This window comes from Pleurodeles waltl, chromosome 12, assembly GCF_031143425.1.
Source record: "Pleurodeles waltl isolate 20211129_DDA chromosome 12, aPleWal1.hap1.20221129, whole genome shotgun sequence".
In the NCBI taxonomy this organism is placed as follows: domain Eukaryota; kingdom Metazoa; phylum Chordata; class Amphibia; order Caudata; family Salamandridae; genus Pleurodeles; species Pleurodeles waltl.
Genome location: NC_090451.1, coordinates 334,296,504 through 334,308,580, shown reverse-complemented (window position 1 = coordinate 334,308,580; position 12,077 = coordinate 334,296,504). Strand labels below are relative to the sequence as shown.

General features: G+C 41.2%; 1 protein-coding gene across 1 annotated transcript in view; it reads right to left on the bottom strand.

Moving 5' to 3' along the window:
• The window catches only part of GARRE1 (granule associated Rac and RHOG effector 1), a 506,156-nt gene that overhangs the window by 361,586 nt on the left and 132,493 nt on the right, over nucleotides 1-12,077 (bottom strand). Inside the window, exons 4-5 of the mRNA XM_069216464.1 lie at nucleotides 2,599-2,739; nucleotides 2,396-2,491 (exon numbers count right to left, since the gene is read on the bottom strand). Of these exons, the coding sequence (XP_069072565.1) occupies nucleotides 2,396-2,491; nucleotides 2,599-2,739 (237 nt within the window). The remainder of the gene's footprint in view (nucleotides 1-2,395; nucleotides 2,492-2,598; nucleotides 2,740-12,077) is intronic.

Below are 12,077 nucleotides of genomic sequence, written 5' to 3'. Positions count from 1 at the left end.
GGTGATCTATCAACACTAGATCCGCCAAATGACCCTGTGACATACATCACCATCAAGTTAGACATTGCTGCAGGAGACGCATGGGGAATATGGCAATGCAGGATGCCATCACTCCTAGTAGATGCATAACTGTTCACTCAGAGTCTGGTTTATTTGGAACTGGAGTAAAGTTGCCTGAAAATTCTGAACTTGAGCTAGATTGGGGTAGGCTAACCCTAACTTTGTGCTTCGGATTGCTCCCAAGTAAGGTTGAGCCTGCTGAGGTTAGATTTGGGTATGTTGATAGTAAACCCCAAGTTGTGAAGGAGATCTAATGTCATCTGAGTGTGTTGTTGACACTGCTGATGTGTGTTGGCTTTGATAAGCCAATCACCCAAGCACGGGAATACCTGAACATTTTCTCTTCACAGATGTGCTGCAACAACTACCAGGATATTTGTGAACACTCAAGGTGCGGTAGTCCACAGAATGGAAGAACTATGAACTGATAGCAGTTGCCTGCTATGACAAATCTTAAATACTTGCGGTGAACAAGGTGTATTGCCATGTGGAGGTAAGCACCCTTTAGGTCTAATGTTGCCATAAAGTGACCCTGTTGAAGGAATGACATTCTGTAAAGTGACCATATGGAAGTGTTCTGATAGGATGTTCTTGTATAGAGGTCTAAGACTGGTCTTAGAGACCTGTCCTTTTTGGGGGTTAGGAAGTATTGGCTAATACCCATTTGTCTGTGATGATGGTATCCAAGACTGGATGAAAATAGTGTATTCTGTCCAAACAGGTGTGTGTTGGGGGGTGAGGGGAGAGAATAGGGCACTCAGTGGGTGTTGCTCCACAGGCAGAGGCACTCTTTCCCCCACTCTTGTTATTTCCTCTGAAGGAGCCTCTATAGCAACTGAGGCTTGGGCTATTTTTTTGGGAGGTTGATGCCTCTGTGATGATGGACTGATATGTACCCCTGTAGCTTAGGTGGTGAAAGGAGCCCCTATGTGGGGCAGTTTGTAAAGCTTTTTTAAGGTAGAGTTTATCAAGATTGAAAAGGTCAAATGAAAACAATTGAAGACAGTAATTAAATAATCTACACAATCGACCCAATAAATCCCAGTGGGGTCACTCGAAACCCATGCTTTAAGTATGATGTTTGCAAATTAGCAACTAGATTGGTGCCGTAATGATATGGTTAAAGACTATGTCAAGCACAGGAACATTCGAAGGGGGATATTAGAGGGAGAGTAAACAAGGGTGAGGATAAGATGAAACTGTACACGGTTAATGGCCAATATTGAATGGGTTCACATTAAGAATCCAACGGATAGAATGAAGATTAAGTGAGGTATTCAAATATACTGGAGTATTTGAGATGCATTCTATTGCTATGGAGGTAGTGGATGAGTATGGAATTCCAACAGAGTTTCCATTGGTCAAGGAAATATTGCAAAGCTCTTTCAAGAAGGAGGGTGAGGATGACAAATCTAAGTAATCTATTTTTGAGTGTGGCTGGATGCAATGAACGTATTGCACTGGAGATATTCTGATGGAATTAACAACAGCAGCAATGGAATTACTGGTGCACTGTTATTTGTGAGTTTGTTTAAAAGTTGTAAAACGAGTATTGGCTCTAGTTCTCATCATGGGAGTGGAAATAATCTTGAAGGCCACAGACTAGATCAGTCTAAACAGAAACTTTGTGCTATGCTCAATTATTTATCTTCAAGGTCACATGGTTGATATACCGTGCTGTGTCATGTTTATAGAGGTGGGGTTAAAGTTTTTCGGATTTATTCTGTTGTATACAGTTTTATGGTTGGTGTATTGTATTGTGAAGAGGTGTCTGGCAGGCATTTACTTGACTTGTTTATAGATACATCTTTGTGTAAGTAGATATCTATTGGCTATGTTAGTGAAGGTCTTAGTTTGCTACATTTATGGTTATTGGGTGGGTGTGTTCGAGCAGGTTTATAGTATTGGGCTCTGGATGGATTAAAAGGCATGGCTGGTTTGTTGGGTTGGAGGCAAATGGGAGATGTGACCATTAGTTTTTGTGCAAGGTTGCTCTACGAGTACCTCGTTTCATTTAAAAATGAAAAAGAAAAACGCTTTATCTTTGACATGTCATAATCTACCCGCTTTCTTACTTTACAGCAAAAAAGTAACCCCTTTTAAGAGCAGATGACATTCGAGAGAGGACAGCATTTATTCTGATGCTTACCACATACAACTTGAAAGAATACGACCTATGCGAAAGGCAAAACTCAAACCATAATCCAATTCAATAGGTGAACGGTTTAAAAAAACTGTAAATGTCATGCGGGCATGTGTAGCACAGCTAATTCATCAGTGAAAAACCTTGATGCATTTTAAGTTAGGAAATCTGTTAGCGATCACCTTGTCTTACCTGTAAACTTGCCTCAATAGCCTTAGGATTCAAGTGGAAGCCTGCTTTCATTGCATATTCACAGTGTCCTAAACTCTCCAGAGCTGCTTTATATGCCTTCAATTAAACACACAAAATAAAGGAGTTTACTAGGTGCCAAGGATACTCTTTAATTGTCAGTTTTCCTTAATTAGTGCCAAGGAAGTTCACAAGATGGTACCCACTTGCAAAGCACTGTCAGTTTTCATGTTCAGTTCTTTTAGTTGGTTCTCAGGGATGGCCGCACTTTGCGAACAAAACAGCTGCTGCACTTCAATTCCAGCAAGGCAGCCATCACATCCTCTCTCTCGCAGGCGAGACGTTGCCTTTGGAAAGCAAAATGTTACGTAAGAGGGGTTCATCTCAATTATCAAATTGTAACAGATCCAGCCATCAATGCAAAAACGAAAGCACTATTCCAACCTAAGTGTTTCCTACGTTCATTGTCTCTTACAAATGTCAGTACACTATTTATTACAGTTTTCCAGCTTCAGAATAACTTTAAAAAAAAAAAAAAATCAAGTAGTACCTTATTGATTTATTTTTGTCTTGTTTGTTTTATTTATAATTTCATTTCCTGACATTCACCAGACTCACTGTTTGATTAAAATAACATTTTCTGTATTACTAGAGGTGAATTATTATAGTCACCTGAATATACCCAGGCAGCAGACACGATACAGAAAACTTCTCCCTGGCCACCCGAAAGCACAGAATTGGGCAATGTCAGAACAAAGCCCCAAATAGGCAAGCCGTAAGATCTGGCCCATCCTTAGGAGTGGCAGGGAGGGAAGAGTGCGTGCCCCAAATAAGTCCAATATGGACTGCCGAAAGGGCTCAACCTGGATGGAGTACGAACAGCGCCCCCCCTCCCCCCCCCCCCCACACACACACACACACTTTGATGGATCACTCTTTGCAAAGAAAATAAACATACCTGTAACGATGCTACTTTGCAAAAGTACCAATATCAGACCGAGTGCTAAGGTTTAGACTAGGAATCAGACAAAACTTCAATGTTATTTTTTTGTTTTGTTTTTGGAAACTATAAAGAAAGATACATCTGAATCCATGACATTACTGGGCATATAATAATTACAACAATTTCAGTTTTCTTTTGGAGAAGGTGTGTAAATGCATAGCTGGTCATTCCATCAAGGGCAGGTGTGTATAATTGCATGATACGGATACCTACTGCAGTATACCCTTGATACAGTTAACTTGGTATCCATTGCTATTTCTGGGATACATTACATGGTCGTGGATCTTGGTGGTATACAGCACCACCAGTGTAGGCACCCGACCCGGAAGTGGGAAGACAAGGCACCAAGAAGTCTGAAACTAAATTGATGTTGGAGGTGTAAAGGACAGTTTATAAAAGTGACCAGTATAAATTAGGTGATCTCAGAAGCAAACAGCTCGAGATAGAAAGGTCAACCAATAGTTGGGTGTTTGGTGTGCCCGATAATAAAAACTAAAAGAATGCTGTTGAATGTTATAATTTATTGCTATTACAATTTAATTTGCCTTTTTCACACAGATGAGTCACAGCAAGGTCTAGAGGATGGACAACTCAATTTGAAGTCCTATGCAGCGCTGAGTATTTAATTCAAAAGCTTGCTACGTCCCGAAAGATACTGTGGGCACAGAGACACATTAGCGAAGTAACCAACTTCTGGTTTGATTGAGGAGGGGAGGGGGGGGGATGGGGGAAAAAATAAATAAAAAATCAACGGTGTAGCTGTAGGAGGGAACAAAGAGGGAGGTAGGAGGAGCCCACAGTTAAGTTTGTATCTGTAAGTTATACCTTATGCCACATTACGAGAAGATGGAGGTTTTTTTAAATCTGTCATTTTATTAGCAATTACAGGTACAATAGGAAGAAAATCTGTGGTTTATACAACATTGACATAAAGATATTTTCTATCATTCTATATGTATCAAGGTTATACTGTTTTAGGTTTACAGACACAATTTCATATTTTACCATTCAGTTATAGAGTGCGACAAATGGTGCAAAAATGACTGCACAAAAAATACTAATCAATGTTTTAGTATCTCAAGGATCTACATTACCCGCTTCACTTGTCAGGGTGCACCTTAAACCCAGTCAATAATCAGGTTATTAATTGTGCTACGGAGTTTCACATCTTTAATGTATTTTTATCTCTGGCTGCACCAAGCACATTTAATATATCCTTACCAAAGATTGAAAGCAAGCTCTAATAGCTTTGTCGATGCTTCTTTCTTTGCATGCTGAAAGACTGACTCGTTGCTGTCTCTGAAGAAACAGTTCACGCTCATGGGTAGGCAGGGTACTTTGCTTTATATCAAACATTGTGCCAGTCTCTCAAGATAACCTCCGAAATTTGCAGAATGTTTGGAAAAATAACTCAGTTGTGCACAATACCATTTAATCAAATGTCCACAACCTCATCTGGGTAAGTAGGCCGGTTTTATGATAAACTCCTAGCACTGATTTAAACATAAGCATGACTTGAGTTAAGTACAAGAGAAGAAGGCTGTTCTACACATTTCACAAGACACAATAGTTTATGTAACTGTAGAGGGTGTCAACTGAATAAAACTGCAGAATCTGAAACGCCATCATTTAATTTATATATAATAAATTTTGCTGCATTTCCCTTTTTTGTTCAAGTCTAAGGGTATCACCACTAACCAAGAGTCTTCCTACATTAAATGTTTTCAGTTCTACATGTATATGGATGGGTGGAGTGCTCAGGCATACTTAACGCAGCAATTAAATTTACAATGAAGCAATGCTACTGTTAGACGAACAGTATATTGCAACGTAACAATCTGTGATTATTTCCTATATCTAAAAAACATATTACATGTAATGGACATGCTTGGCATGAACATTAATAGCTTAATTCAAATCTTCATCTTGATGTGCATTTCACTATCTAGCCAGTAAGTGTGAATTCAGTAACTTGTGGATTGAGAATGACAGTTAAAACAATATGATGAGCATGGTCATAAAAGCTGAAATGGGATAAAGGAGCCACCTAGCAGAGGCTTGAAAGGAGTATGTGTGATGCTAATCTGTGGTTCAGACTAAACTGTGGGGAGGCCACATTTCTCAATCAAACCGATCAGCCAACAGTTTACTGCTTCTCCTTCTAATATTCTGCCGTTAACCAAAACGGACACTAAAGTTGTCCAATTGTGATCACATTCTATGGCACTGGCCAGGAGGTCGGGCCATGCACTTAAAGTGTCTTCAGGATTAACTCGTTAGTGACAAATTATAATGACTGCACAGTTTGTCATTGTTCGATGTCAGTGTGTTGACTACATATCTGCTGTACACTCTGCAGGGTGAAGCTTTCTTTGAGGGAACTACCAACACCACATTTGCACATAGTAAGTAATCCTTTGAATTTCTGAGACCTAAGTAAACCTTTGCAAATTTCACAATATGATAGATTGAGGAGCATTTATTAAAGGACTTTCCTATCTGTCACAGGAGGAACTGCAATTGGGCCCTTGACCCATTCACAGTAGCGAGGACAAGCAGACAATGATAACTCTAGGAGGTTGAACATGTTTAAAAAAAAATTACTTCTCATATTAATGTTCAGTTTAAGCTTTATTATTTAAGATGAAAATGACTTTCTTAACAAAAAGGGAAAGGCTGATACATCAGTTAAAAACAAGATACACACCGTAAAAGAAAAATTGGTACCACCTTCTGGGGCACAGCCAGGACCTTAAAAAAGTAGATCTTATGTGCAAGGATAGGAACAACACAGGCTCTTGGCCAGTGTTATCCTATGGGTCTGCGCATAGGTTGTCTCAAGGATCTTTCTATATCGCTGTCCTAGAAGTTTTTGTAAGACATTTGAACCCAGAAGTGATCAAGATTTGCCCATGAAAGACAGATGCTGGACACACAGAACCCAACTCTGGTCTAACCTAGCGCACTACACAGGACAACTGAGTAAAAAGTTGAATCGAACTAACTGATTCTCATCTCTTACTGTTTTTTTACACTACATGCAACACCTGTGAAATTGCAACCAATGCACCGCCAGCCTTATTGTCTAACTGTGGAACAACTTTACTGTTTCTCTATAAAGAGATTTTCATGTTTGGCTTTGCTGTCTCATTGCTATGAATGACTAACTGTAGTTACCCACAGTAAGAAATTGGATTGTTATTTGTGGTCAGTGAGTGCCCACGTCAAGGAACAATCACAGCCCTTGCCAGGGTAAACTGTCAAAGCCACAAAATTTACCTGAGCTCAACTCCCTGGTAGCACTGACAAAGCAGGCAGGCTCAACCTAGGGCAATCTGTAAAGTAAGTATGTAGTACCAAAATAGTAAAAATGTTCAAACGTTAAACAGTAAAAATACAAACCACATTAGACAAATAGAGTAAAATGAAAAATAAAATGACACCAAAATTACAAATCCAATAAGGGGAACTGGAGATATGAACTTTCAAAGTTTTAAGCAGGAATAGAGTCAAGAAGCATAAACTGCCAATGATACTTGTGAGAAAAGTGGCTAGTTGGTTGGGGTGGTTGTGAGACCTCACCAAGCAATATTCTCACTAATTAATATCAGGTTCAGTTAGGTTACTCTAAACTAAACCTTAACACAGTCCTGAGTAGCTTTGACACCGAGCAGTCAGGCTTACCTCAAAGGAAAACAAGTATATACCAATACCAAAGCAGTCAATAGGTAAGAAACACAACCAAGTACAAATCCAACCCCAATTTATAAACAGAGTATATTCTGATCTTTAATTAGACACCAAAACATCAAAAATCAGATGAAGGGAACCAGAGTTATACTTTTTTCAAACATTCCATAAATCACTGCTTTTCACCCCAAAAAGTTAGGAAAGGTTTTTTTTTTTTTTTAAGTTTGTAAATCACTGCTTTTCAATTTTAGCAATAGTCTATGAACCGGGGGAGGGTGGGGGAAGAAAATTAAACGTTTCAAACCGATGACGATATAAGTCAGGGCCGGATGCAGGCACCAGGTTCATCCTGAACAAGACTTACTTTCTTAGAAACTCTTCTTCGACGATGAGGTCAAACAATAAATGCTTCTTGTAAATTCCACTGTTAGGGTGTAAGAAACATTCTCATAGATTTTATGTTACAGCTCCATAGGTTGCGCCACAGGTTACTCGTAGAAACAAAAGCTCTACAAAAAGTGGCAAAGCCAACTGATATAAGCTTCGCAATCATTTTGGTTTTAATTTTTCTAAGTAGCATTGGCAATAGAAAATAAATCACTAAAAGAAAAGTGCTCACATCTGAAGATGGTGGTGACAGACAAAAAAAATGAAGCAAGGTAAAAAAAAAAAATAATAATAAATAAAAAAAACCTGTGGACCTCTTGACCCACCAGTTCTGGCAGTCAAGTGAGCTATATTTTGTTTACAGTTAGATTTGCAACTGATTAGACGGAAGCAAAATATGAAGGACACTTGAACATACCAATGGATGAAAAGGACTCTCCCAAAGGACTTCTCTGCAGGTATAAATATTTTTTCTTCGCACGAGGCTACGGAAACAATGAAAACTTGTCTCTAAGGCTAAAAATACCTCTTTGTGTTAATGCTGATTGACTCTGCAAGTTACGTGAAAACATTCTTATGCTAAAAAGTTAACGAGTACAACACAAAAAGTGCGGTCCTACAATCTATTCCAGTTTACAAATACTGCCACAAATCCTAATTCATATTCAGAATAAGCTTTTGCATTAGGCAGCCTGACATTTACCCCTTTCTACTGACGCAGGATAAGAATTTTGTATTTTTGGGTTTTCACAGCACAACTGTCAAAGACACCTACTGTCCTCTGTATCCATAGAGTGGTCTTTGGACCCTCCCCTTTCAACGATAGCTTTCTTGAACCAGTCTAATCCTCTCTCACTAAATTCTATTAATAGCAGTTTTGGTGTATCCTACATCAATTTAAATGACTGCATTGAACTGCAAAGAGGAACAACTTTACAATAGCCCTCACTGTTCTTCCTGGGTCCCCTTCCGTGTGTCTCTAATGTGCTAAATGCAGCATATGGTAGCACATTAAATCCACTCCTACTGTCGTGGGCAGTGTTGTTTATTAGCATTCTTGGAAGAAAATAACTTTGATAGCTTTTATAAAAGCAGCAGTTTATCAGAAACGTTTATTGAAGCACCCTCAAAGTAAAGAGAACATTAGTTTATCGATGGATCTGGGTCTCTTTTGTGAGGAGTTGCTCGCGCTATGGCCCAATTTGGAAACAGTGGAGCATTGTGAAGGAATTCATGATGCAACGCTTAACTGTAGCATGTACAAGCTGCGACTATTGAAAATCTCTCCGAGCAACAAAGGCATGTTTGCCCACGCCAGAAAAGCGTACCAACTGCGCAATAAAAGTGAAAACACAAAACCAGTATATTAGTACAGCATTCCATTGTGCACTAAACAAGGGACAAAATCCAGAGAAAACAGCTAGCAAAAAGTGTCACCCGTCCACCAACACATACTGCGCGGCTCAGAACATTGCCTCAAATACCATCCACAAACAACTGTTGTACACCTAAGGAGACAGCAGTATGAGGCTCTTTGTAGAAAGAGGCGGTATTTGACGTGGTCTGAATTTATCCTACTAGGCTACTGAGAAAGAGTTTTTTTAAGCAAAAAAGCTACGCGGTGTTAATGTCCATGAAAAGAATAGGATGTCCAAATGTTGTGCCGAGAATAAACCGTAATTCTATTTACAGTAATATTACATTAACTCACTCTTCTATACATTATTGAATTCTTCAGGCAAAAGAAACATCTAAGACATTAACCAGTGAAGATACAGTATTGCCTATTGGGATGGTGGATCGAAATTGAGCACAAATTCTAATTCAGATAGATCTCTAGAAACGACGTGTAAAACTCAAGACAATAAATAGTGTCCTTATTAAAAATACCTTAGGATAAACCAAAAGGTTACTCTTTATTCTGTGGTACCCTTGGTATACATAAAAAATACCATAAAGTATTGATAAGAGGACAACGCTGGGTATTCCGGCCCTTGAGTACCTCTCTTACGCCACCATGTTTCTGCCCTTTTTAAAGCCTAATCTGGTCTTTCGACATTCTTCAGGGCTGCTTGGGATCCGTATTTCATCTAGGATTTAATAGTGTTGTGATAACAGAGGAGAGGACCTAACTTGTCTCATCACATAATGTACAAGTTACTTACCTTTGTAACGAAATATCTGGTAGAGACATATTCTAGCGGCAGATTCCTTACCTTTGAATTTCCCCAGGCATCAGACTGGATCCGGAGATTTTTCTTCGAGCATTACCTCTGCGCGCCGTCCGGTAGTGTCGGTCGACTCCGTGGGCATCATTGGCTTCGCGTTCGCCTTGATGACGTCGGGGTCGTATGTAGGTGCCACCCCGGTGCACTGACGTTAGTTTCTTTTCACGACTTTCCACGCCAGTTCCGCGGAGCCATGAAGAACATTGAGAATGGTGCCCCAAAACAAGGGCCCAGAGGGGAAAGTTCCTGTCCCTAGAAATCAGTTTGCAGTGCGGTGAGGATGGGCGGGTCAGTAAGGAATCTGCAACTAGAATATTTCTCTACCAGATTTTTCGTTACTGAAGGTAAGTAACTTGTACATCTGATACAGACTTCTAGTTGCAGATTCCTTACCTTTGACTAGATACCCGAGCAATACCATCCCCGGTGGGGGGCCTGCGAACCAAGATCACACCAAAAAATCCTGCAGGACCAAACAGCCAAAGTAGCCGTCCCTTCAGATCTGATTGTCTAGGTAGTAGTGCTTGGTTAAAGTGTGCAGAGATGCCAACGTTGCAGCCTGACAAATATACAGGACTGGAAAGCCCCGTGCTAGCGCTCTGGTAGCAGCAGTAGCTCTGGTGGAGTGAGTTTGCAAACCTTCAGGAGGTTGCTTTTTAGCCAGTGCAAAGCACATTTTGATGCATAAGAGTACCCCATCTTGAAATGGTCCACTTCTGCACCACCTTCCCCTTCTTTGCACCCACATATCCCACAAAGAGTTGATCGGCCACCCGGAAGTCTTTGGTACGATCAAGATAGAACGCCAACGCTCTTTTTGGGTCTAAACTGTGGAGTCTCTCCTCTTCATGAGAGGGATGTGGGGGTGCGTAAAAGGTAGGCAAGGTGATGGATTGTCCGACATGGAAGGGTGTCACTACCTTAGGTAGAAAAGAAGCCCTCGTGCAAAGCACCACTTTGTCAGGATGTATGGCAAAAAACGGTGGCTCAGATGACAGAGCCTGGTGTTCACTAACTCTGCGGGCAAAAGTAATGGCAACCATAAAGACAGTCTTTATAGTTAAGAGCCTTAGAGGACATTTGTGAAGCGGTTCAAACGGGGAACACATAAGGTAAATTAAGACCAGGTTGAGATCCCATTAGGGCATGATGAATAGGATAGGAGGAAAGAGATGTGTAAGGCCTTTAAGAAACCTCCCAACTATAGGTGATTTAAATAAGGAAGGTTGATCTGGTAACCTCAAGAAAGTAGAGATAGCAGAGAGCTATCCCTTAAGAGTGCCCAAGGTGAAACCCTGCCGGGCAAGGTAAAGAATAAAGAGAAGACCTTGAGAAAGAGGAGCAGATAGAGGATCGACAGAACTATCGATGCACCATGCCACAATTTCTGACAATGACCGGCGTATACAGTTTTGGTTGAGGGAAGCCTGGCTGCCAAGATAACGTCACAGACTTATGGTGGCAAGTCAAAAGACGTCAACCTTCGCTGCTCAATCTCCACACATTAAGCCGCAGAGTTGACAGGTTCGGGTGGAGGATCTTCCCCTGTTGCTGCGACAGAAGATCCTCCCGAAAGGACAGTCTGATTAGAGGAGCTGTGGCCATGTTCAAAAGCTCGGGATACCAGACTCTTCATGCCCAGTCCGGAGCCACCAGTATTACTTGGGCCCGTCTTGCCTGATCTTCAGAACTCTGGGCAAGAGTGGTATAGGTGTAAAGGAGGCCTGAATTCCACTTGCGACAAAAAGCGTTGCCAAGTGAGTGCCGCCTTGGAAACTCCAATGAGCAAAACAGCTGACATTGCGCGTTCTCTATGGAGGCGAACAAGTCTAACCAAGGTTCTCCCCACTGCAAGAAGAGACCTTGCACCACCTCCGGATGGAGACACCATTCATGGTCGACCATGCATCGCTGTTTGAGTTCGTATGCTCTGGCATTCAAGGAGTCTGCCAGGTGTTGAACCACCAGGAAAATGCCCTGATGTTCCAGCCAAGTCCAGAGGCGAAGGGCCTCTTGACAAAGGGTCTACGACCCCACTCCACCTTGTTTGTTACAATACCACATGGCGGGGGTGTTGTCTGTGAACACCTGCACTGCATTCCCCTTGAGGGAGGGAAGAAATGCCTTCAATGTTAGTCGAATCGCTCAGAGCTCCATATGACTGATATGGAGCCCGGTTTCCGCCGGAGACCAGATGCCTCCGATTTCGGCCTCTCCCATGTGGCCACCCCATCCCAAGAGTGTAGCATCTGTCACAACCGTAAAATCTGGTTGGGGAAAGGAGAGGGATCTGCCCTTGACCCAATCCTGATTTGTTAACCACCACTGCAGGTCTTTTGCAATCCCTTCCAAGATCTGGCCCTTGTCGGAGAGATTC